Source organism: Nilaparvata lugens, chromosome 4, assembly GCF_014356525.2.
Source record: "Nilaparvata lugens isolate BPH chromosome 4, ASM1435652v1, whole genome shotgun sequence".
Lineage (NCBI taxonomy): Eukaryota > Metazoa > Arthropoda > Insecta > Hemiptera > Delphacidae > Nilaparvata > Nilaparvata lugens.
The window spans coordinates 50,909,030-50,936,736 of record NC_052507.1 but is presented as its reverse complement, the minus strand read 5'-3'; the positions used below and the strand labels follow the sequence as shown (position 1 = coordinate 50,936,736).

General features: G+C 34.8%; 2 protein-coding genes across 3 annotated transcripts in view; both read left to right on the top strand.

Moving 5' to 3' along the window:
- Positions 1-14,305, top strand: part of LOC111063673 — a 32,982-nt gene extending 18,677 nt beyond the window's left edge. The window contains exons 4-7 of one of the 2 annotated variants that reach the window (XM_039425757.1): positions 236-433; positions 5,954-6,043; positions 6,406-6,636; positions 12,254-13,340. In XM_039425757.1, the coding sequence (XP_039281691.1) occupies positions 236-433; positions 5,954-6,043; positions 6,406-6,636; positions 12,254-12,600 (866 nt within the window). In that variant the 3' untranslated portion in view covers positions 12,601-13,340. Of the gene's footprint in view, positions 1-235; positions 434-5,953; positions 6,044-6,405; positions 6,637-12,253 lie in introns of both variants that reach the window. The other variant, XM_039425758.1, reaches the window with a different exon arrangement.
- An 895-nt stretch (positions 14,306-15,200) lies between these two features.
- Positions 15,201-17,365, top strand: LOC111063418. The gene is made up of 2 exons (XM_039425756.1): positions 15,201-15,355; positions 17,231-17,365. Exons 1-2 carry the CDS (start codon positions 15,306-15,308, stop codon positions 17,328-17,330), a joined length of 150 nt encoding a protein of 49 aa, XP_039281690.1. The 5' UTR covers positions 15,201-15,305; the 3' UTR covers positions 17,331-17,365.
- The last annotated feature ends 10,342 nt before the right edge of the window (positions 17,366-27,707 follow it).

The window sequence follows — 27,707 nt, the reverse complement described above, 5'->3', positions numbered from 1 at the left end:
TAACTTATCCAAGACTAACTTGGATAATTTATTGGATTAAATGTAGTGACAAGAGTTCTGGTCAAGCATCTTTTTATTTTTCATTTCATTATTGTAAAGACTTATTTAAATACATAGAAAATACGAAGACTAACAACAATTAGTGTAGCTTCTTTGTTGGAAGGCTAATCAAGTTATATAGTAACGAGTATTGTTTAATTTTTCGATTGCTTAATTGTCGTATTGGTTGTTTCAGTATTGACAGAATGTAAGATAGCTTTGGATGCTTGGCTGAAAAATGGTGTCGATCGGCACGGTCAGCCTGTGACCTTGAAAAGGGTCAAATCGCGATTCAATCTGCTGCTTCACACTGTAAAAACAATATCGGCCGAATTGTCAGCCGACTTGGCCAGAAACAACGATTCTTACCAGAATACGTCAGCTCTTTTGAAAGGTAGTGTACAGTCATGCTGACAGTGATACTGTCAGTTACATTCCTTATAAATGAAATCAATGCTTTCCATTCAACTAATGCTAGCAGTTTAAAGTGAATACCACTAGTCGGTTCCTTCTATTGAGAGTGTTGGCAGTGATTCTGAATTCTACGCTATTTATCAAAAAATCATTTATTCCTTATCATTTATTCTCATTTCTTACTGTTTTATTAATAATATTACTGATATACACTCCCAGCCGACATGATTATCTTTGCAGGAAAGCCGCGTTTATACCAGAGTTGCAACTGAGTTTTCAACAAATGCGGCAATTCATTGTCAATTTCTTAAAAAAGCACAGCAACATTTTGTCATCTTGTAGAAATCCTGCTCTCTTTAGCTCTCTGGGGAAAAAATTGACAAATTTTGTTGCTCTACATTTAAGAGCAGCAACTTCTTTCTACAGAAAAATCTTGTAGAACATTTTTGTATAAAACTATTTTTGAACAACATTTTATTTAAAACTGGTGTAAATTGAGCTGAGAGCATAATTTAATGTATTTTCACCTTATTTTTATAATTTGTTTTTTTTTAGGAAATGAAATGATTTGATTGAATTTTGATGGAAATTTTCGTTATAGTATGAACTGTAACTTCTGGACTGATTTTTCTAAATATTTGAAACATGATCTGGAACTCATGTGTACAGATAGTACAAATAGAGACTAGGAACCGTCAAAATTCTATTATATTTGAATAGCGATCTACACGAGAAACGGGGTGGCTTTCTAAATATGATTCTTAGGACTCTCTTTTGGGCACGGAAGATAGAGGTAGAGAATCTTGATCCTCCCCACAGCAATATCCCATAAGACAGTAATGACTCATAATATCCATAGTAAGCAGAGATCACTGCCTCATGAACTAATACCCTACTGAGCCTGACATTGCATAAGCAGCTGAGTTTGATCTCTTAGAAAGAGATTGAACATGGGAGGACCATGCTAATCCCTGATCCACAGAAACCCCCAAAAAATCAGTTGCATCAGAGGGTAGTAACCCTTTTGCCTCAACTTCAAACTCCAACTGACCTACAGGAAGTCTGTGGATTGAGAATTCAATGAAGGTTGTCTTGCCTATATTGACTTTAAGCTTATTTGCAGAGCACCACCTTGTAATTTCAGTAAGAACAGCATCACCAATAGCCTGAAATTCAACAACATTATTTGCCGAAACTAAGAAATTTGCATCATCAGCAAATAAGACAGACCTTCCTGACTGCATATTACAAGGGAAATCGTTCATGAAAACAAGGAGCAACAAAGGGCCCAAGATCGATCCATGTGGTACTTCCTTAGAGAGGGAACGTGGATGTGATTTAAAAATTTGATCAAACAGCTTCCCCTGAGAAGCCCTCTCCTCAACCACCTGACTTCTACCCCTCAAGTAAGACTCTGCAAGACTCAGTCTCGGATACCATAATAGTACAACTTCTCAATCAAAATTTTATGGCCAAGCATATCAAACGCCTTTTTGAGGTCCACAAAGAAGCCCAACACCTTCCGACCCTGATCCAGAGAGGAATAAACTTCACTCACAAACGACTCCAATGCCTCCACTGTTGATCTATTCTGCTGGAAACCAAATTGGCTGCTCGAAAACAAATTGTTGCTCTTAAAATGGTCATGGATTGCATCATAAATTGCTCGCTCCCAGGGCTTGGAGACCGATGACAGATTGGCTATCGGCCTATAATTACCAACCTGGCTTTTGGATCCTTTCTTGAATATTGGCTTGACCCTAGCTACCTTGAAGGAAGATGGAAAAATTCCCACATCACTAGAGAGATTAAACAAATGAGTCAAAGGTCCACTCACCTCATTGAAAAACTCGTTAAAAATTTTACATGGTATCTCATCCAGGCCACTTGACATCTTATTCTTCAGCTTATAAACAATGGCCATCAAATCCTCCTCCGAAAATCTAGGGATCCCAGAGACAATGTCATTTCCCGAATTGGCATTCACCAACAATTCATAAAAATTCACTGCATCAGTACTAGCAACATCACTCATACCACCCGCAAAATAGTCATTGAATGCATTTGCAATAACATTTGGTGAATTCAGAGGGAGCCCATCTACAACAATTGGGAGATGATAAGTTGTAGCCCTGCGAGCTGTCTCTTTTTCATCAAGTCCCAAATTACTTTGGACTTGTTATTTGCGTCACAAATGAGTCGCTTTGAGAAGTCAGCCTTGAGGGAATTGATGAGGGCTCTAATCTTCCATGAGACAAGTTTAAACAAAATTCTAAGAGACTCGCTCCGAGGATAGATTCTGATGAATAACTCCAAATCCCTCTTCATATCACAGAGACTCTTTAATTCAGGATTCAACCAAGCTAACTTCCTTGTATGATTTTCTGCTCTCATCCTCACCAATTGAAAAGCACAGATGAAGGCATCACTATACTTACTCATGAAGTAGACCATCCTTTCATCAAAGGAACCATGATCAGTATAAAGAGGACCCCAGTCACATTCAAGGAGGAAGTTAGAGAACCTGTACTTATTTCTTGAGGAAAAGGATCTTCTCAAAACAAAATCACCATGCTGCATATCCCTCCCCCAAAGAGATCACAAATTCCTGAGCCAAATGGTCCGACAAGGAGAGACCAATAACCTTTGCAGTGACTGAGTCAACACATTCCGTAGTGATAAAACCATTATCCAATAGCGATGATGAATTAGACGCTAAACGAGTTGGGTCAGTAATGAGACCCCGCAAGCCATGAGAGTCGAAGACAGACAATACCTCTTGCTCCGGAATAGAGTCACCCAAAAAATCCTCATTAAAATCGCCAACAACAAGTATTCTCTCAAATATTCCAAAAGTCGAGGTTAAGAGATGAAGACAGACAATATCTCTTGCTCCGGAATAGAGTCACCCAAAAAATCCACATTAAAATCGCCAACAAGTATTCTCTCAAATATTCCAAAAGTCGAGGTTAAGAGATGATCAAGATTGGTCACAAAAGCTGCTATATCACTCCCAGGTGGCCTGCAAACACACACAACCAAGAAACACTCATTGAAAATTAATGCCGAAGCCTCAAAGTCAGTCTCACATACTCCCGGCAGAGAGTACTCCGATACTAAGATTCCTTCTTTGGCATAGATAGCAACGCCTCCACCCCTCCTTATCATCCTATTGAAACAGCAGACGAGAGTAAAATTCTCAATACCCACTGTCTCATTCCCATTCAACCAAGTCTCACTTAAACGCAACAAATCTACTCTTTTGATCACATTATCGTCTTGAAGTTTTTCTATATGAATGGCCAGTTCGTCATTCTTGTTCCTAATGCTACGAATATTATAGTGCAGTATGTTTAAAGTTTTCTCATTCCGGGGAGGTGCTTGATTAAGAGCTCCAGTTCTTGCCTCAGACAGACAATCAATTAAAATGGGTTGTGAAGCTCTTTTCCTTCTTCTAAAAAATGTTTATGTCTATTAGAAGTGACAACTGGTATTTCCTGAATAATATCCTCAATATTATCAGAATCACCACCAAGGGACTTGGAATAGCATTTGCAGGAGTATCACCCTCCAAATTGCCTTCACTGGAGCAAATATGAGTCTGAGAAAGATTATCTTGGTTCTCATCAACTTCAAAGCTCATTATAATTCTATTAAATAGGGTTTTTATAATGTTTGAGCCTCTCCGATTAAGATGAAGTCCATCCTGAGCAAGACTGCGACCCCTTACCCAACAGTTTGGATCCACAAACATACAATTCTTTTGGCCACAATGCCATTCAATTACCCCATTTATTGCATCGATGTACCTATAATCAGTATCCCTTCTATGAAGCAGACCACTGACCACCAAGCTGCCCAATTGTAACTTTGATTTAGCCACACTGATAAGATGCTCCATTTTGTCTCCCAACTCATCAGGTGTATTAGATCTCCATACATCATTTGTGCCTACATGAAACAACACAACATCGTATACATCTTCAAAATCTGAGAGATTTTTTGTCATTGAATCTATATTGATTTCAGAGTATGATCTGAAAAAAGACCCTTTCATTGATTTTCCTCATTTGAAGTGCTTGATAATTGAATCACCTATACTAGCACAAGTGCTCGCAGGCTTGGCTGACGTTTCTTATTTGATTTGGGATCAGTCGTCTGAGAATCCTAAAGAACGACTCCAAGACTACTCAAAGCCTTATCACTTTTATATTCCCGAGGATCATTGTTTAGGATCTCAATTTTGTTTCGTAAGCATAAGTTATCAGCTTCCAGAGTTTCAATTGATGTCAACATTTTTTCAATCTGTTCATGCAAATTTATTATTTCCAGAGAAGGATCGTCAAACTCAATTGAGGTAGTCTCGGTAGAAAAGTCAGTTTTATTTTGAAACAAATTATCATTGTCATCTTTACTGGAAGCTGAAGACAACATCAGGTCAGATGCCTCTAGTTCTACAGCTCTTCTCAACAGAGCTGCGTTAATGCAATCAACTTCGACAAACTTAGACCTCAGAAATTTCAACTCTGCTCTCAAATCCGTGAAAACGGGTAGAGGAAGAGACAGAATAACATTCTCATTCAAAATACCTCCCACTAAAATTTCGTTTTGAGAAGTACTTTGTGATTTATCTAGGAGTGAAACATCATTCCTGGAAAGGACATGTGACGCAATAGGGCTACCTAGAACCCCCTCACTTGATAAGGGAATCTCATCATCCGTGCTCAACTGAGCAGACTGATGTGAGTCGATAGCTACATCTTCTCGGGAATGATTATGGGTATTTCTCTCCTCCAAAACAGTAGTTTTAGTCAGAGATGTTTTTAATGTAGCTGTACATGCCCTATAAGTACAACTCCAAGAGTGCACTCCTGAAATAAGAGTGTTAGTTTTACGAAAGATGAATGAATCAAAAACAATTCCTTCTTCACCCCTAACTGTTCTAGCTCTATCTATGACTATCTAACTGCTCTATCAATGCCATACTTCTATGCAATATTATACTGATACTCAATTTATAAATAGGCTGGATAAGGATTACTGAAAAACTACTTCTATACTAATATCACCTAATATTCAACCAGAAAACTAATTTACAGTGCGTATTAATACAACCAATAATATTGATTCAGAATATATGAATCTTACTGGAGTAATATTCAAAAAGAAACAATTTTTCTGAAGAAAAAAACAAAATTTCTATATGTGTTCTTACAATTTGTTGGAATACATAACTTGAAAATATTTTCTGTGAATTTTATTTAAATACCTGAAATAGTGCAGTTTCAGTGTCCTACCTTGTGCTATTACCCAGCAAAAGTGAACCAGCAAGAGGCATTTTCAGTTCTATAGAATATGTTTCATGTCTGGTTCTTGTAGACTATAGATTTTGGTTTCCGACTTAGCTTGCTCCTACGAAATTTACATCCTATTTTTTAAAATTTCTCTTTCTATTGAAATTATTTTACTTTTGAAGATTATCTTGTTCTTTATATTTCAGATATGTCTTTCCCGGATTCTATAAGAGATTTACCGCTAGACATATCCAGTTCAGTTTCTTTAAGATCTCGAAAAATTGGCGAAGCAGATAGTAAGTTTCAATGTATAAGCTTTGTAGGAAAACTGTTATTACAATATTTCAGAAATATTATATTTTTCACAAAATTCCATTTCATTCAAAATTATTCAATTTATTTAAATATGTAACCGTGATTGATTTAATTTCAAGAAATGTCTATGTTCTTAAACATCATTACATTTAGCTCACATGTACGTTACTTTTTTGCTTTGTAAATTGAATGTGAATGAATGACAATAAATATGTATTGAATACATGTTGACAATATATAGAATAGAATTAACTATTTATTTGATGTTGTGAAGTTTCAATGTCCAGTATCATCAATTCAATCAATATAAATTAAATTAAAATAGGATGTATTTGTATTTCAGTGCTGCAAAAGCTCTGTTTTGCAAACTTCAACAAATTACGAAGCGTGAAGAAATCGGAAAAACCGGACGTCGTTTTGTTAGATGCCTACAAGCTGAAAGCTGCTGAGAAGTGTTTACTGGCAAACACACTTTATGCTCCCAGTCCACGACGTGTAAAGCATACACCGATCACCGCCTTGAGAAAGCCATCCAATCAGCAATTCCAACTTACTATGGGACTTGATTTGACAGGTAAAATTTGTACTAACACAGCTTCTCAAGTAATCCTTTAGGAAATTGAAGACGTTTTAAGATTAGGGTTTCCTTGAGAGGTCTCTGAAAAAAAACTCGAAAAATTTACGCAGAATGCTTCTCTGTTTTATTTGACTTTCGGTTAACATCTATTCATAACTCAGTTATAGAAACTCAAACTAGAATTAATTAAAGTTTTTCCATACAAACATGTCAGGCTTCTATCTCCTGTTAGGCTCTTCATAATATTGCTAACAAAACATTTGTTGAATATTGGTATTGAAGTTCTGGTGAGTGGACTATTAAAATCTGTGAAAATCGAAATATATGAAACAAAGCTAAAATTGTGAAGTAGTTGGATAAAAATCGCAAAAGTGTGTGATTTGGGGCTGCAGAGTAGTATTCTAATTTGGGATTTATGTATAGAATCCAACGAGAGAAACAAAGTTGTCCCTTGAGATATTGAGGTTCTAGTCCTGTCAAAGTAAAAGAAGAAGAAAAAAAAAACATTTTCGAAATCACAATTTGAATAAATTTGATCAAACTACTTTGAAATTGAAATTGGTGTTCCTAGTATTGTTTCCTTCATGTTATGTAGTTTGTTTTAGGCTGAAAGGTTGAATATGAATCAGTTCGTTAATATAGGAAGTTTTTCATTTTTTTGCTGAAGCCTCGTTTCCATTACTGCAGATTTAACGCAGCAACATGAGTAGAGATCGAATTATGGGAACTTGTAGAAATTGAAGCGGTCTACATTCCAAATCGACAGTTCCTTGCGCCAGACCAATGTGCCGCAAAACAAGTGTTGTTGCAGTTTCGTATTTTGCAATTGACTCTTCTCTTCTTGTAGTGCGCTATCCGTTTCGAACGTTGGCGACCAGCAGGGCAAGTCTGACTCTGTTGACAGCGATTCGGAAAAGTTCAGCAGATGTCTTCACGGTCCATTCCCTAAGGTTGTGTAACCAGGATATCCTTTGTCTTCCTGGTCCTCTCCTTCCATCTATCTTCCCCTACTTGATGAGCTGCAGCAGAGAGAATATGGACTCATTTCTCATTATGTGTCCCAAGTATTGAAGCTTACGGATCTTAATGGTGTTCAGAATTTCTTTAGATTTCTTTATCTATCTCAGAACTTCTTCATTCGTTACATGCTCTGTCCAAGATATTTTGAGCATTCTCCGGTACAACCATAATTCAAAAGCTTCAATTTTCTTGTTCAATGTCCATGCCTCTACTCCATACAGGAAAATAGAGAAGATGTAACACTTCAGAAGTCTAATTTTTGTTGCAATGGTGACATCATGGCTCTTGAAAAATTTTGTTCATTTTGAAATGTAAACACTGGGTTGTTGTCAAAAATATCAGTCATTTATTATAAAAATCACAAACATGTTTCAACACCAATGGTGTCATCGTCAGTGTGAGAAAATCTTTGTTCATTTTATTGAAGGCAGCTGTTGCTCTGGATATGCGTGACTTAATCTCTTGTGTCTTGTCCCACTTTTCATGTATTGTTGTTCCCAAGTAAATTATGTGTTCCACTCGCTCCAACTTCTGGTGATTGATGAATATTTGGGCATTAACGTTTCCGTGTTTGGAGATCAACATGAATTTTGTTTTTTTACTGTTGATAGACCATATTTAATACTTACTGCTACTATTTTGTTCACTAGACGCTGCAAACCTTCTTCACTATCAGCAAGCACTATGGTGTCATCTGCATATCTTATATTGTTAAGTCTCTGACCTTGTATTGGTATGCCATCTTCGTCATCACCATCCAATGCCTCTCTAAAGATCTGTTCAGAATAGCAGTTGAAAAACAATGGTGACAAGACACATCCCTGTCGGACTACTCTCTTCTAATCTTCATCTCTTCTGTTGTTTCTCCATCCACCCTCATTGTTGCAGATTGACCCCAGGTTTATGATTATCCTCAAGTCCTTTTCATCAATGCCTGTTTTCTCATTATTTCAACCATTTTCTCATGTTTTACCCGGTCAAAAGCCGTCTGGTTGGGTTCTAAGCCACTGATCAATTCCATCGTGTTTTTTTTACGTTCAGTAAAAACCCCTGATTACAGATTAGTGATCACAGATGAACCACAGAATGGAAAGTTGGCTAGTATCCTGACGCCAAAATCCGCCATCTTGAAAGAAAGTGTAGCGTTGTAATATACCGGTAGTTTTAATTTCTAACAAGATGATGCAGTCATGTGTCGTGGTCTTGGTGCACTCAAGTCTTGGTTAGATTGATACCTTCCATTCTGAATGTATTCTGTGGCTGAACGGTTGCTCATGAGTCATGACTGACAGATGTTTTCTCTGCTGCTTATTTTGTAAACAAAACTAGAACCTAACCTATCTCATTGTATAATCAATTGAAATAAAAACCATCAAGTGATTGGAGTTGTTAAAATTGCTTTGGATAATATTTTTAATGTTATTGAATTTATGAAATCATGCATTTCTGTGTTCCCAAATACATTATAATGGAGTCCATTATAATTGTAAGCAACCTCGTATTTAGCCATGTGTTCAGCTACTCTACGTTCTTTTCCATCGGTTAGAAAAGTATGATGAGTTGATCAGTGAACGAACCGGATATGACGTATTTTTATTCTTATCAGTTAGGCCAAAGAGGTATAAACTCACAATGCCTATGCCTTTGCATTGCTAGCTCCTACTTGAAATTAAAGGCTGCCATTGAGGTATTTTACTGCGAGATATTATATAATATATATATTATTATAATATAGATTACAAAAATTTCAAGATCTTTAGTATGTAATAATCTTTCAGGTTGTCCCCTCAATGGCCGATTTCAATTCCAACTATACTAGCGCTGCATGTGAGTCTATGCATCGTTCAACGACCAAATAGTGCTTCGTTCAGAGCCACGTTCACTCATCGGTCTCATCGTTCACTCACCGATCAGTGGCTTTGAACTCAACCAATTAGGCAGAAAAAACATCACAATTTACATCTGCCCCTTTGGACTAAAACTTGCAAAGCAAATAAAGCTTCTCTCGTTCCAACTGCCTTGACAAAACCAAACTGATTCCAAGATATTTGTTCTTCACATCTCTTGTAAATTCTTCTATTAATTATTCTGAGGAAAACTTTCAAAAGGTGGCTTATGAGACTTATGGTGCGGTGGTCCTTACATCTCTTTGCCCCCGGCTTCTTGGGAAGAGCAATGAATTCTGAGACCAACCAGTCATGCGGTATATTGCCAGCAGATGAGTATATCTTATTGAAAAGATTTGTGATGCTCTGTAATCCTTTTTCCTCTAAAAGCTTGATGAATTCCACCTGAATGTTGTCTGAATGTTGTCCGGCCCCGCTGCCTTCACCCCCCGCCCCCCATTTGATTAATTGCTGTTTTGTACCTCTGATAGCAAAATGGGTGGCCCAATTGAATGCACTGTATCATCTTCAAACAACTTCTGAAGGTATGCAATTCAAGTGTCTTTCTTCTCTGCAATATCCACCATGATTTTCCCTCTATGATTAAGTAATGTCCCATGAACCAACTTTCTTCCAAGCCCAATTACCTCTGACCTTTCGATGTACATTAAATTCATCAAACTTGCTTTTATATGCTTCTACCTCATGACACCTTTCTTTTTGTTCGTTATCTTTTGCCTTTCTGATTTCATTTCTGATAAACCTATCTATTCTTTTGTATTCGCAAAAATTTCCTTTATTTATCCTTCTGTCCTCCATCAGATCCAATATCTTCTCTGTCATCCACGTCCTTCTTGTCATCCTCAATTTTCTCTGTCTTCAGCCACATCTTCTTTACAGTTTCCAGTATATCCTTTATTTCAGCTTATTGATCTTCAACAGGAAAGCCATCGTCCATCCTTTCCACGGCTGCATTCAACTTGAATTTAACCTCTTTTTTGATCGGTTCATCTTTTAATAGTCTGAGGTTAGCTCCGCTCATTCCTTTCCGTCTAACCTTTTCCAGAATTATTCTGAACTGCCCAATTACTGGAACATGATCAGAATTTATGTCTGCTCCAGGAGATGTTCTCATATTTGTACAGCTATCTCTGTAATATTTGTTCATCATAATAAAGTCAATCTGGTTTCTGGACTATTCTGCCAGTCTTGTCTTGTGGGGATTTCCAGGTGTATAGTAGGCGTGAATGTTGCTTGAACTGAGTGTTTAGTACCACTATGACATGCTGTTCAACAAAACTTTCAAGCATGTCTTCTCTATTATTTCTTTCCCCAAGGCCATAAGCACCAATGAGTTCTGTCTTCTGTCCCTGACCCAACTTGGCATTGAAGTCTCCCATTACGTTATTTATGTCCTGCTTGGGTAGCTTCATGTATAATTAGGCGACACTCGCATAAAATGTTTCTGCTTCTGTGTCCTCTTTGTCCGCGGTGGGTGCATACGTCTGGATGAGGTTCAAGCTCGCAGGTCGGTCTTTGATTTGCAGCAACAAGATTCTGACTCAGAAAGGTACCAAGTTTGTTATACAGTTTGCCATGTGTTCACGATCAGTGCTACCCCATTCTGGTATGTATCGTCTTGAGTGCCTGAAAAATATGCAGTCATCAACCTTGATTGATCCTGTTCCTTATATCAACTTCCATTCTCTTCATTTATTTTATAGCATTATGAATGTTTCCTTGCTGTGCCATCGTTTTGACGTTCCATGTTTTATTCCTAAATTTCTACCTTACATGATATCCCTCCTAAATGACACCTCTCAAAAACAAACCCCCCGAGATGCGAATGGGAGACTTGAAACTCCGGTATTAAATTTAGCTGTGAGTGCTGCCATGATTGCTGAAGACATATCCATTAAGGATATTTAATGAGGTGGTGGGTCCGTGTTTCTTCCTCATCTCTATGCCGTTGGCTGCCTTCTGCAGTTCATCCGCCTTTGGAGCCCGTTTTCAAACTCCAGGACAAAGAGGTGCCCTCTCTGGTAGCTCATCCGCCCAAAGCTGTTGGCTGCCAGAGTTGCAAGTTTTGGTCCGACCCGACTATTTGATTTCACTGGTACCACCCATATCTGGTAGGCATTCCCCTATCCGCCACCTGGGGAGGCACCCGATGGAGGACTAGCAACCCCTCACGGGATTCCAATTGATTGCATCTCCCATTTTTCTCTCAAATTCTTACTTTCTTATAAATAAAGATAGGAAGATTCTAATTTGGATCCAGTATCCCCAAATACTGTAAGCGTAAGTCAGATTTCCAATAATACCTAAAAATAAGGGAGTTTTGGCTACTTTTATAGTGCTCAAGGTCACTAGAGCTCTATTTTTGGCGTCTACGATTTCATTGCACCCACCGTTATGCAGTTTAAGCCAAATGGAAGCAATAGACGAAAAGCTGTAAAAGTCACTGAACGAGCTGGCACAGCTCGTCGTGTTATGATATTGCAAATTGCCAGAATGGAAACCAAGCTTGAGGATGCCTACATGTTGCCCACAGGAGCATACATTATCTAATTTAAAAATATACAGTTTTACTTGAGGGAATGAACCACTTCGCCTTTCTCAATTTCCCAATTTTCAGATATTCTAAATTACCGTACGAGTAGGCTACAAATCTTCTATAAATGTTTTTTTTTATGTTTATGTTTCAGGCATTCTCGAACAATTTGCAGATATTTCGCAGGCTACCTTATCGACTATAGATCACTGCACACGTTCAGAATCATCAATGAAGAATTTTGTAATTGAAATAGAAGACGAAAATTCAGTTTCTCGCGTTCCTGCTAGCAGATGTGAGCTTGAATTGGAAAATGACGAATCGTTTTTCCCCGATTTATCTGGAATTCGACAGCTTGAGAACAGCCTGAGTAAACTTACAATGGACAGTATGTTTGGAGGAAGGTCTGATGGTTCCTCAGTTATAACATTGGACAGATTGAATGATCTCAAAAAGGTTGAAGAACGAATTGAGTATCTCAAACAAATTGCCAACTCTTAAGACAACCAAGTTTCAACATTTACCACTAGTTACATAATTAGGTTTACAGACCATTAATCTCAAACCATTATCACATAAATCGAAAATTTGATCATCTATACGATTGTATGGTGTGAAAAGGTGATAGACCTGATCGAGTATTTGGAAAATTAGTCAACTTCTAATGTATATAAATTTTCTGCAAGTGTTTCTGACTATCAATATTGATTTAAGACTGAATGTAGGTTGAATACATTCAATTCATTGAATTACAGTATTACCTTAAGTAGGATACTTTTGCAGTAGTATTTTGGTACATTTTTATTAGAATTTAGATTTGTATTCTACTGTCCTATTGGCTGTATTAGTAAATATCAGAAACAAATCTATTTATTATGGAAAATTTGAGGTAAATTGAAAGACAATATCCAATGTAAAACTTACTCGTATACTTAATGACCAAGAATAAAAAACCCATAACGAATAATAATATGTGGGCTATTCAGAAAGTAGATTACGTTTTTGGATAAAAAAATTTAAGTACAGAATTTTTTTATTTACATTTGAAAGAGGAACTAAAATACTATTTTTCGACATAATCGCCAAACAAATTTAGATATTTGTCATATCGGTGAACTAGCTTTGAAATTCCCGTGTCCGTGTCGAAGAATTCCGCCGCCTGTGACGCCAGCCAGTCAGACACGCCCGCGCGGAGATCTGCGTCGTCATCGAAGCGCTGTGTTGCAAGCCAAGTCTTCATCTTCGGGAATAAGTGGAAATCACTAGGTGCCAGGTCCGGACTCTAGGGTAGATCAGGGAAAATCTTCCAATTATTTCATTGACATTTGCAACCAGCTCATCACTCACGCAATGCTCGGTCTGCCACTCTTCTCTTCGTCATGAACATTACTTTGTCCATTTTTAAATCTAATGCACCATTGGCGAACTCCACCTTCACTGATTACGTTGTTTCCGTAAACTTCACAAACTTGCCGATAAATTTCAATCGGTTTATGGTTTTTGCTAACAAAAACCTTATAACTGATCGCACCTCACAACTGGCGGGATTTTCGATTGCAGCGCACATTTCAAAAGGCTATTGTGACGAAACGAGCAGCACGGCCGACCTCTCTCTAGCACGGCTGGGTGCCGACTGACCTGCGGAACGCCCAGACACCAAAATGGCCGCGCTCGCACCACCCACCGCCGCTACATATAAAAACCTAATCTACTTTCTGAATAGCTCACTATTTCCTATAATCAAGACTATTGAAGGAAGGCAACTTTTTGGCTTCATTCTAAGTATAGGTAAGACAAGTAGAGTAAGAATTACTCTTCCAAATACATTGAACACAATTTTACATATCTTAGAATTTTTTTTCAACTTTGAAACATTAACAAGAAAATACTTCATTCACAAAAAATAATTAAAAAAATTTCTTGAGATAAATTTGCAGCGGATATAACAATTTTCTATAACTTAGAAATATTCAAAAACATAATCTTATAGTAAAATTTATTCTACTGTTTCCGTCCAACTTTAATAATTTGTTCTGCTGTTAGCCTATTAGTTAAGATTGATAGTTTTAATTTTACATATATATGGAAATAGATTCATTATTAAAACCGTATTTATTCTTGTTTTTTATGTTTTAAGAATTGCTATTATATGTAACATATATACTTTTTTATCTTTGTACTTGAAATATACCACGATTTTTAATTATTTTTATTTTTTATTTCATTTGCCTGATGTTTATTACACACGGAATTTACTGGTAAACTCAGAGAGAAGTTCAAACACGGCTAATGGAATCAAAATGAAAGCAATAAACTGTATTATGAATAGTAGGTAGTTTTGAAAATAACATAATTATAAGCCTCAAGAAATTACTCGAAGATTCCGTTTCAGAATCAGAATATAGTTTCAAAATAATGTGATTACAAAGAAATCACAAAATTTTCATCGAATGTGATGTGCGAAAGGGAATTCTAATTATTTGTAAATTTACAAAAATACATTCTTAAATGTAAAATAAAAATGAGTTAATGCAATGGTTCAGTACACATGATATGCTAATGCTATAAATTTGGATTTTTACTCTACATGCGATCATTTTGAAAAATCTTTCATGGCAATGCATAATCAAATAAACCTAAAATGTTGAAAATATTGGCTATTTTTTTTTTTATTTAATGAAAATAATTAGACTCAAGGAGAGAGAGTTGTAATCATCATTCGTAGACCGAAACGTTTTGAGTTCTATCACTGTTCAGTTGGAAAAGTTATCATTCCAAATTAAATCATCCTCGTCTTATATAAGATAATTGTTGACAATTTTCTTCGAGGAGTAAAAGCTAATCCAGAATGTGCAGCTTCAAATCAAGAAACTTAGTTGGCACAGATTTGCATAACCGGAAAATATACAAATATACTTGTTTACATTTTTGCAGCAATGGAAGAATTTGATCAGTTTTCCTGGCCTTCATCGTTACTGTCGCCAAACGAATTATTTATTTTGGGCAATCGTCCAAATGCGTCTTCACTTCTAGTGAAAACACACTCAACCGGTTTTCTTAGAAAAAAATATGGAAATACGCTTCTTGGACAGGTAACTTGTATCCAAAGATCACTCCTGTTTCCAAGTCCGTTGGTAGAGGATCACTATCGAATTCCGAAGATATCATTCCATGTTTTCAAAGCAATTGAATCTGTTTATGTGTCGATGAATTGGTTCGACTATCAGCCAGCTAATAGGTTTCTCCCGACCGTTAGGTAAGTTTTTCAAAATATTTTGTAGGTAAATGAGTTTCACATGACTGAACAACATAATAAATATAATTTTAGTGATGTAAATTACTACTTACTAACGAGGTATCCAGGCATGGCAGTATGAGACAAGAAGAATTATTTGTATTTGTAACTGTTTTAATGAATGCTACAAGAGTAATGTAGACTCAAATAATTATTCGGTATCAGTGATAAACTTACCTTTCCTCTTTGGTAAAGTTAGGATAGTAAGCGAATATGTAGGATTTTCACCTTGTTACGTAATAGCAAAGAAAAAACAGTTTGTTTATTCTATGGTGTAATAGCAAAGATATAATTCACTTCCCAAAAGGCCTGCCCTGCTCAATGAATTCCAATTTGTTGGCTGTGCAGGAAAAAATCATTGGATACCTACTGCGAGTGTTCGCATTACCAATGGTATTCTATTTTTTCCTAGCAGAGCAGAACTTCATTGGAAGCAGGATTTAATTAAATGTAAATTCATAATAATGTAATAATCGAGGAGGAAATTGATTAACCCTAGAAATACAATGTTTAATAAGATATTAATAATATAATAATTTAGAATTAGAAGATGGTGGTTTTCCAGTAACTTGGTAAGTTCATCATCCTCTACTCTTTCGAATTATAAGAAAAGTAGTCTACCTACGGTTTATAAGAAGAAATTATATTACAGTTTTTCTTCTTCTTCGGCAATGCCTTTTGTTTTTCAATTAAGATAGGGTTGACATATCCGTCCTTTAGTCTCCTCCTCTTCCTCCACAGCACCACACTGTCAATCTACATGAATATGTTTTTACTATTTATGCAACTACATATATTTTTATCTTATATTGTTTTATGATAATTATTATACTTTGTAAAATCTTTGGTTTTAGGGTTGTTTTGTGTGCATTTGTGAGTGAATGGCACTTTACATAAGAGGTACCTAATCTATTACTTTTGTAATCTTATGTCATTTTTTTATTTTGTAAAGGGTTGTGTGGCAGAGAGGACAAGGAGTCCTAACTCCGCCCTAATAAAGGCAAATAATCAATCAATCACCGTACCACACCCTCTACCTCTCTCCTATAAATTATCCTTAATTCTGTCCTTCTACCACAATCTTGGTCTTCTTCGTTCTCTCACGTCACCCATAACAGGTAATCGTACCCTCTCCTTCCCACTTATTCCTCATCATATATCTTAAAATGACCAAACCACCTCATCCTCGCAACCTTCTTACTCAGTGGACCAACCTTTAATGCACCTATTTTGATCAAACCAATTCTTATGAGATCCTTCTTTGTAGCTCCGCACATTCATCTCCTCATTTGTTACCTTCTCCAGCTAGCGTCTTCATTGCCTGTTTATTTAAAATGAGCCAGGGTTCCGTATTATACAGCATAGCTGGCCTTTACACTGATTTATACATTTTGAAGCTCACAGCTGGTTTGATTTGACTTCCTGCAAGTTCCACATCTCTTTATCGTTTCCTAATGCCACGTACTCAGTACCGAATTATACACATTAGACTTTGAAACGCAATAGAATATGTCAAAGCAACCTTTTATTTTATCACAACACGACTCGAAACGGTATTAAATGAAAGAGTACTTGATATATTCTATTTTGTTTCAATATTTTCAGTAGCTCTAAACATAAGAGTGGATTAGCCTTTATATTATGGCTCAGCAGTTAAAATAATAGAAAAAAAACAAATTCTATTGATAAAAACTACCAAGGTAATTAGGTCTTCTCTGCCTTTTAAAACGTATTTGGTATCTATGAATAACAGTTTTTTCTGATGTTTTTTTCAAATATTAATTTACAGTACTACTGTACTATTATACTGTATTATAATTTGGTGTCATTTTTCAGGTTGGATAAAAATTTATGCACTAGGAAGGGAAGCAGACTTGGAAACGCGGGTAACCATCTGGAACTACAGGTTCTGACACTCATTCACAACGTGCCATAGTAAGTTCAATTTCAACATGTATATTTTATTTTGAACTTAAATAATTTCTAAAATTATTTCCATTGACAAATACATAAAATGATAAAGTACATGAAATAATTAGGCCTATTAGTTTAAATCAAGGAATCTAGAATACATTCTAGGTACATTGGTTTAAATCTTCGGTAATTTCCACAATTGTGAGTTCTTTACTACCGGTACCTACTTGGCTCATTAGGCCACTATCAGTCTATCATAATAGCTGTTATTTGTATAACTAGAGTGAAAAGTACTGTTTTTTCTCCCTGAGGGAAACGTTTGAAGCCCGAGGCGAAGCCGAGGGCAACAATTTTCCTGAGGGAGAAAAAACATTTTTCACTCGTGATGTACGCAACATTTTTCCTCCACCTAAATTTTTATAAAAACTGAAAATAAAATAATTTTTAAAAACTTACGTGACCAGTAAAATGTGTTACAACATAACTTAAAAATTAAACAGCTGTCTTGTAATCACACAGTTCACAGCCGACAGTGCTATCTGTCGGCAAAAGTTGTAACAACAATGGCCGCCGACTCAACTACAACACAATGATGAAGTTCCCGTTTCAAATTTGATTAGTTAATGAGGAATATTCGTTGGTTGGTATTTTGAATAACATGGAATATAAAAGAAAATATTTATAAATTTTTATAGTATAATGATATGAAGTTTGTAATAATTTTAGCATGAAACATATATTTCATATAGGCCTATTGATCAAATGTCTGGTTGAGGTACCGTATTGAATTTAGTCAAAGACCTTAAAGATGCATCTCTTTAAGGTCTTTGAATTTAGTTGGTTTAATGACTACTCTATATGCTTCCTCATCTGAGCTTAGACCTTCTAACCTATCTCAAATGTAAGTTTTTAAAATAGAGATGCTTCCCATGTTATTTAAATGGAGTTACTTTAACGCTCTAGGGAGTTTTTATGTTTTTTCCTACCAAGAGCGAAAAAGTGAAACTTCAGTATTATGTTTCAGGGAGTAAAGTAGGCTCTTTAGACAGTAGGTGGAGGGAAATTTTATTAAAGGTGTTTTACAATTAGAGTCTTAATAGTGTGAATTATGCATTATAAAATATAGTGTCCCAAAAAGGATGGACTAGTTTTAAATTACCATAATAACTTTAATAAATTTCTACATAATTTTTAATTTTTTATATTTCTGAGTTTGTTAAGTTGCCTAATTTGAGAAAACGTTATAATTATCAAGATAGGTAGGCTACTATAAAGACAAAAAGCTGAAATACTCCACCTGATGGAGTATTAGATACTCCACTCTCTGTAGGGGAGCTTGAAGCACTGTTGCAGTTGCAGTAGGCCTACGGTAGTCTTCACGCTTTCTGGATTGACCACCGTATGAAGACGCCCTGTAGATTTACTACTTCCCACTGACTCTGTAGTTCAATCCAGAAAACGTAGACTAGGGACTGTATTAGCATTTCTGCTTCAAACTCAGACGTTCCATTAGGTGGCGTGATTCATTTGGTCGCAGCTAGTTACAGTACCATTCATGTTAATTTAGACATTTTATGTAACAAACTCAGAAATTCGAAAGAATTAAAAATTATGTTAAAAATCATTAAAATTATAAGGTCATTTTAAAACGACCATCCATTTCTTATATCACTTATAGACCTAAATAATTCGGCAATAGCTTTTATAATAATGTTTGTCAAATATGATATATAAAAAAAATTATAAGGTAGTCTGACACAGGCCTTACATTAGGTAAGGTAGCCTATTTAATTTTTAATTGTGATGGAAATGCAAAACTATGAAGCATGGATTCAGGAAAACTGAAACTGTCGCATATAACAATTTCACAATAAAATATTGAATAACATTCTTGTGAATATATTATCTCATAATTTTATTCTAAACTTTGCTTTCATAACTGAGATCAGATTCACAAACCTGAAATGGCCGCTAATTTGAAAAGCTGTGATTCACCAATCTGAACTTCAAAGCAACAGCAATTAAGTTATTCGCTAGGTATTCTATTCCAATTTCTTTTAAAAATAGGAATCCTATCTATAATAAGATAATTTCAATGGAAATAATTCTGAAATAACCTTTCAATATTATTTATAGCCTACCGGTACCAGTGTAGGCCTAAACTAATCCGGTAAACTGAAGCATGGACGAAGTCTAGGATGGTCTCAAAGTTATTAACTTTTAAAGTTGCATTTCAAGTATAATTTGTGTTTCTCATACGTTAAATCTAAAAATAATTTCATTTATTCAAAAATACATTTAACATCAATTATACGACTCCTCTACTTTAGCATTTTGTTATAAATCAAAATAAAACATGGCGGCTGGGGATTGTTTGTCTACTTCTGTACAGTTACTGTCAAAAGTGAAATAAAATATTTCTGGCCAACTGACAACATTGCAAAGCTAGAGAGAGATAGTGCTATCTGTTTTGTTGCATGTTAGACAAGGATAACAACACTATTATGAATCATACACTGTCATTATAACGTGGACCTTACCATATAGTACAAAAATTATGTAATTTGGTTCAGTATAACGTTTACAGTAACTGACATTATCCAGCAGAGGTCTTGTTTCTTAAATTACCTATTATAGTAACCCGTGCTCGCATCGGAACTCCTTTGTTGTATTAGTAATTTTACCTGTTAAGGTTTTAATAGTAACATTTTACAAGTTACTATTATAATGTAGACATTTTACTGCGTTATTTGATAATTCTTTAATTCGTTTATCTCATTTATCCTAGTTTTTATCTCAATTCTTATATGATATTATGCACTACATTTCCAAAATCTTTAATTTCTGACTCGCGCTTTCTTTAGAAGCCATAACTTGACTCCTGGATGAAGTTGAACTTGGGTGAAACTGCTGGAGCAGTTTAAAAAATCAAATAAAACAAAAATATACAAGGTTTTTAAGATTATTCCGCATTTTTTTTATCCAATCAAACAATTTAGTTTTCTCAAAATACAAATTAAACTAAAATGTTGGGTCATAGAGAAGGCTCTCAAGTTCCATCCGTCTAATAAAAAATATATTTCATTTTCAACCTGTAATGTCTAGAGCCGCCGACATTTATGCTGCAAAACGCTTGTAAATTTGGTCCAGTGAAATGTTTCACAATGGCTGTCTAAATCTGCATATTGTCCAATTAATTAAAATTGTTCACTGAACTAGTTAGAAATGAGTTGTAGAAGATGCCTCGAGTATTGAACTCAGAGTTATGTAAAAATAAAACCTTTTTAATAGAAATGACAACTCATTGTGTTTGTTTTTCAAGTTGTATCTATTGATATATTGCTTTGAACTGAATTGCAGGAAAAGCTGTTTCGATGTGGGTGCCAGCACTAAGCCACACACAAAATGCGAGGACAAGAAATCGTCTTCACAGTATGCTGCTTGGGGACCAGTTTTTAAAAACAAAGACAACTTTGTTAATATGCACTTTTGTTGAGCCACTACTTATAGTATTGGTCAATTTGCAAGAATGTTCAAGTTATGAATCACTAACATTATTACTTAGAACTTTTTACTAACTCATCTTTCTCCACTTTTTCAAACTATAATAAATACTGTAATCAGAACTAATGTTTTTTTTTTATTTATAGTCGATGAAATAGGATTATCTATGTATTATAAATCCCACCCAATCAAATAAGTAGATATTTTGAAGTTAGTACTGTTTCTGTAAAACAGGAACAATTTATCCTATTGCATAACATACAAAGAGCACAACCAAACTTATTATACAATTGAATATATCTGGTGATTCTCCTGAGTCTAATAAGCGTTATGAAAATATACCTGTGACCCAAAAAAATATACTGAAAATATTAAAAAAATGTGTTTTTTACGAAATCAGAGGATCTAACCAAAGCAGGGGGAATTCTTATACCGTGATTAATTGGATGGTGAAGATTGTCCTGCTCCCGTCGTCACCCCTCGTCCAATGCTTTACAACAACTTTTCAACATGTCTTTAGAAGAGAAATGTAAGAATAAAAAATAGTATCTGCACTTTTTACAAATCATGTACATATACCGTATGTACAATCTAAGTTCCTAAATAATTGCTACTAAAACTTGCCACATTCATTCTTGGGCATATTCTGTTCAGAAGCACCTACTAAAAGCTATCAATTCATTGCAGCCTTGATTATTCAAGAAAACCATGACTAGAATCAAATGTGGGAGAGATTAAAACTAAATGAAACTATAGAACAGGCTATTTATTTCTTTAATATGAAAAATGACAAAAAGAAATGAACGGATTTTTTATTCTATAAAAAATATATTTATAGTATTATTATGTATATAATATATTACAGTACACATTTACAACAGACATGCAGTCAATGCCCCAATATGGGGATGTGAGACACAAAATATACAGCATAAATTATAGTATGATAATATAATAATAATCGTTACTAAATTTGTATCTTACGTTTCTTTGAGGATAATCATTTATTACAATGATAGTTACATTAAGAACGGTCTTTATTAACGAGTAATTCTGTTATTACGTTATACAGCAACTGCATTTCAACACCTAATTTATTGTTACCTATATTCAACTACATACATAGCCTAGTTATTATTTATAATAACACCGAAACACATCTGCGAGAAGGGCACTCAAATGCATACAATAGTATAATATTACATTATCGGTACCTATTTATGTTATAGTAAAGCAGATAGCCAGGAACTTTTTTATGGAACGAAAAAGGAATTATTCGAGATTAGTGATGTTTAATTGAAATGAGATGAGATCCTTCAAGAAAGGAGGGACGCCTTTACTGAATTTTCTCTAAACACATTAGTTTGAACAGTGAAAACTAGAGCTTTTTCAGCGTTTTCAATACAAAAGTTTCATTAATTCGAGTCTATGCCTCAGTTGTTTCTAAACCTTTATTAATGCGCTCAAAAACTCAATTTCTGACAAAAAAGTGATTTGTTTATCATAAGAGATTTTAAAAGATCTATATAATCCATAAATTATTGAAGGCAGTCTAATAAAATAATTGTGTACTGAGGATTTGTTTATATAGAATATTTTTTTGTTTGATTTGTTTAAATAGAATATTTTAAAATTAATTATTTTGCTCTTAAACGGTTTTAGTAATATTAATTGCTATAAAGCTATGTGGAAAGTGGATATAATACACGTACTTGGGGCAGTGGACAAAGACATTCTACAACTCCATACAAGCTGCCAAGTTAAATGAATTTATTCGATTTTTTTAATATTGTAACCTAATTAGGAATCCAGTAATTTAGCAAATGGTGAGATATAAATGTTGATGACAAAACATATGAATTAGTTACTCGAAAAAGATCAGTTGAATACTTTAATAAGAGTGTTTTAATACTTTGTAAATTTGGATCGCAATCTAGATAAAAAGGAAGTTGATTTGCTTTCGCTCCTTCTCACATGTTGACCGCTGCTCTGTTGACCGACCGCAGCTGTGTGAACCAGGAACAACAATTCAGTTCACTTTTTTCTTGCGAACAAACTTGTGTCTGCATGACAAAATAATTTTAGAATTCGTTATACGATACATCTAATCTGTTGGGCATTAAGAATTCTATATGTTTTAGAAGAATTGTTCTTGTTGTTCACAGTTATGATTTCCAATAAAGACGACCCTCTTCTAAAAAAATCTCAAACTCGTGAATCGACTGTCAAGTAGAATAACCATTCCCATAACTATAATATTATACTTTTGCAAATCCAGCATGAATATGATTTTCATAAACTTTGGCCGTCGAAATATTCTTCATAATGAATATTAAACAAGCCTCATTATTGTAAAAATAATAGATTATTGCTAAACCGACTCTAAACTAAAGAATGTGAGATCAGCATTAACATTGATAATAAATTATATAAATATTATAAGAGGAATAATTTGATAAATGGTTCAAAATCCTATCATATCTCCAACTCAGTAAAACTCTTAGATTGGCAAGTATAGTCTGTATAAAACTTTTTATCAAGTCAAGAACATGTATCATTTATGGTCAAAATTCAAATTACCTAGATAACTTACAATGATGTCAACTATATGAATATTATGTAATTTCTATAAATTTTACAAAAATTAGTGGTGTTTAATGGTTCAGAAAAGCAGTTTTTCATCCTTGAGCATACAGAAAAAACATATTTGCTACAAAAACTTCCAACCCCCAACCACAAAATCATAATTGAATAAATGTTGAAATCGTTCAACATGAGAGAAATAGTGATAAATACTACAATCTAATTTCGGTAAGTACACTACTAGTTGTTCCTTTAGGATGATTAAGACAATAAAATTAATAATATAGTTTATTCTATCAAGGAAAATTATATAGGTACTAGCTTAAGATGTTTTAAAATGTTAGATTTCAAGGCGGCAAGGGTTTCCACTGACTAGAACAATCCAATAATATCAATATCAATATCTTAGCAGTCATTTATTTAAAACATTTCAAGAAATCTTCTGAGAAGAAATACCTATTATAGTGAGGTCCACGTTATAATGACAGTGAAGAAAGATAGCAGAACAGCGTTGCCGGATAGCTGGAATTCATCTATAGAGGATAGCTGTTACTGTATGTCTGAAGTACAGTAATATTAACTTTTCATTCTTGTTGAAAATGATCAATAATTTTATTTTATTTGTCGAAAAAATATTTTTGAATGATTTAATAATACATTTTATTTAGATTAAATATTTTGTCAACCAATTATACTACTACATTGTTGAAAAACGATCAGGCAACGTTGCAGAACTAGAGAAGGATAGCGCTAACTACTTTGTCGAATGATAGGCAAGGATAGCAACACCAATGTTAACCAAATACCACCATTATAACGTGGACCTCACTATGAAGTTAGTTTCTCAAAAAATAATATTACAATATTGATAATGAAAGAGAATACCACAAATCTTGCATTCCGATGAAAAATAGGAAAAGAGATTTTAAAAAATCGTAAGAATATTTAAAATGATTTAACCAATGATACAATTTTACTTCTATTTTAGATATAATAGACATTGATGAGAAAAGTTTTTTTTTATTAAATGAACGTTACTAATCGAAAATGGTTATTATGAGGGCAGATCGTTGATGAACTTTAAAAAAATTCTTCTACAATCATCAAGGTCAAGGAATAATGGTAATGAATCTAAAACAACTACTGCATCACAATAAATTCTTCAAGGGGAAAAGGAGGAATTTGTGTATCTAGAATGATTTACTACAATAAATTAATAATAAATTTCCATGAAATAAATACTTTTTCAACCTCAACCCTAGCTCAGTCCAATAAATATGATTTTCCATCAATTCCTACATTTTTCCACTTCATCTTATGATGCAGAATTTGTCTCTGAACGATTCAAGGACCACGAAACTCTATACAACTTGGCAGCTTGTGGAAGATAAGCGGAAAAGAAACATTTCAACCAGACTTCTGAAAATTTCCAATTACTGAAAATTTGAAATTAAATATAAGGGGTATTATCTTGCGTGAAGTAGGCCTATTATCCAATATCAATTGAAATTTCAACTTTCCATCACTACAATGGAAATGGTATTCAAGTTTTTAAGTGAACAGAAGTAGAATTACTGAGTTTCTCCCACAAAATTCAAACGTTTTAATCTTCAAATACATTACATAAATAAACTATCCTACAATCACATAACTTCATGGCGAATGATGCAGTCTTTAGCTGTAGAACAATAATTATTTTTCATCTAGATAGAAGTTGGCACAAGTTAGGTTGATAAGATATGTGATCGATTATTATAATATTATATAAAGGGTTCTACTTCTCCCAAGAGGAAAAGAGGGAATGGTTTAGGAGCGAAAAAAATCTGCAAAGTTGTAAGGGAATTCAACCCGTAATCCCGATAAGTAGAAACTATTCGACTAAAAACTACAATCAAAATGCTAATGTGGAATGTTCCATCTCTTTCTCGTTCTCTACAGCCCGGGGTGGGCTTTGGCATTCTCTGCCTCCAGTCTTGAACTGCCATCCTCTCACTTCCAATTCTGTCAAGTCCTTTACAATCCATCCAGCGATTTCGTGGCCTTGTCATCCTCCTGCGGTTGTCCAGCTTGCACCTCAATACTCTAAGAGGAAGTTGGTCCTCTCCCATTCGATGAACATGTCCCAGCCATCTTGTCTCTGAGACTATATCCTGTCCATGTATGAGTGCATCCAACTCCTCTTTATATTTTAGTGTCCAAGTTCCATTTTCACATATTGGACCATAGATTCATCGAAGCATTCTTCTTTCAGTAACTCTTGAGTCTCTTCTCTCTTCTGTGATTGCTCAGGCTTCACAGCTATAGACAATGATGGGCATCACTATAGTCAACCGCACAAAAATAGTCCGATGAAAATTGGAATAGATGAATGTCAAATAAGAGTTGATAATGTTGTCCACAGCTGATTAAAAATGAGAATTAATTTTCTTTTAAATACCTGACGAATTGGTAATATCTAAGCCCCCTGTGGATTGGGGGAGCTTTGAGTATGTTCGACTCAAAAAACTAAAGAATTTGTTGAAAACCAGAATACACCAAAAGTGTTCCTGCTTGTCGTAGGAGGCGACTAAAAGAGACCCACTTTCCAAAGCCCTTCTCCTTCTTAATATGCTTTGGAATTGGAACTTTTCATTTATAGAATGGCACTTTTTCGATTGACTTAGCTTTGCGCCATTCTTTTTTTATTTTTCTATCTGTCGACCTTCCTTGTCCATATTCTTACTTCTTCTTAGACCAACCCAAGGTGTTATGTGGACCGTGCTAATGGGTGGTACTTTTATATGATGTTTCTAACGGTGCCTGCAGGATACCAGACGCCCTCTTATAGTATTTTGCCTTGCCTGGACATGCGGGGCTCTGTCTGGGTTGACTCCACTTTCCTAGCTGTTCTTGGGAACCACGTAAACAAACCAAATCCCAAGGCAACTCCAGAAGTTGCCTTGCCTTCAAACCCACGGGATATGCCCCATCAGGGCAGGTTCCTTAATCTGAAATGGGAGCTCCATCAGTGACCAGATCCACCAGTCTTGCTTGTTGTGCTGCATCTGAAGACATAATCATGCATTTAGTTTTTTCCTCATTTATCCTGAGTCTTATCAAAGCTGACTCTTCTTCCAACTTCCTATACATGGATTTCAAGGTCTCCAAAATCTGAGTTTTAATGTCATCTGCATGTGCACATGTTTGACTGAATTTCCAGAATATTGTGCCTTTCTGGTCGATTTTCTTATTAGCAATGTGGAGGTCCAAGCTGAAAATCCAACCCGATTTTTACTTGTCCTTTGACATCTCGCATTGTCATAGCTACAGGGCTGATAAACTTTGGGGACATGCCCATGCTGTACAGACCTCTCAGAAGCTCAATCCTATTCACACTATCAAAAGCGGTTGGAATGTACCGTAGAAAGAAGAAATAATTTTTAGAAATTGTGGTAATTAGATTAGGTGTGGAATACGTTCTAATAGATAAACTTCATAGATTCACAATAAAAATTCAGATAACGGTACCTGTATTGGTTAAATTGTTTTTCAAATTATTTCAACGATATATTTAGTATTTTATCAGTTATTAACGGAACGGTACCATTCATATAATTTGACAGGTTATGAAGGATTATAGAAATAGCTATATCCGAATCAAAAGGATATAGCTGTAAAGACGTATACATCTTTGGCGTGCTTGTAATTGCAATTACAACGTTAAAGTCTTTTCATGGAAAAACATTTAAATCATTCAATTTTCTAACTTATCGGGTTGATACTTAATGAGACAATAATGGTATTTCCTCCCATTTAGCACAATGTAGATCGATTTAGACAGCTATAAGGCATGCACAGTATTGAGGTAGCCTACAGAAGAAAGCAAAAATTAATTTTACATACAACCCCTTTGAACGAGCGCTCGATCCCTTATCATAACTATATAAAGGTATTGACATAAATTATGACATCGCTTTGTATTTATACATATGTATGACATTATTTATAAATTGTCTAAGCCCTTTACAAATAGTATGTAAAAGTGGTCAAAATTAAAATACCTATATTCAACAATAATTATATTCGACTTTCACCACAAACTTAAACACAAAATACGAAATTACCTACATGTCATACAATATCTAATAGACAGAACTACTAATAGTTTACAACTAATTTATACAACTGCCACCTAACCTAAAGAAGATTTTATTTTTTCGTTTTTATAATTATTATCACAATTTTTACTGACCTAAACGATAAACTTAATAAATATAGAGACAATTGTTTATTAGTTTACTAAGAGTTACTAATCCTAATACTACCTACTACC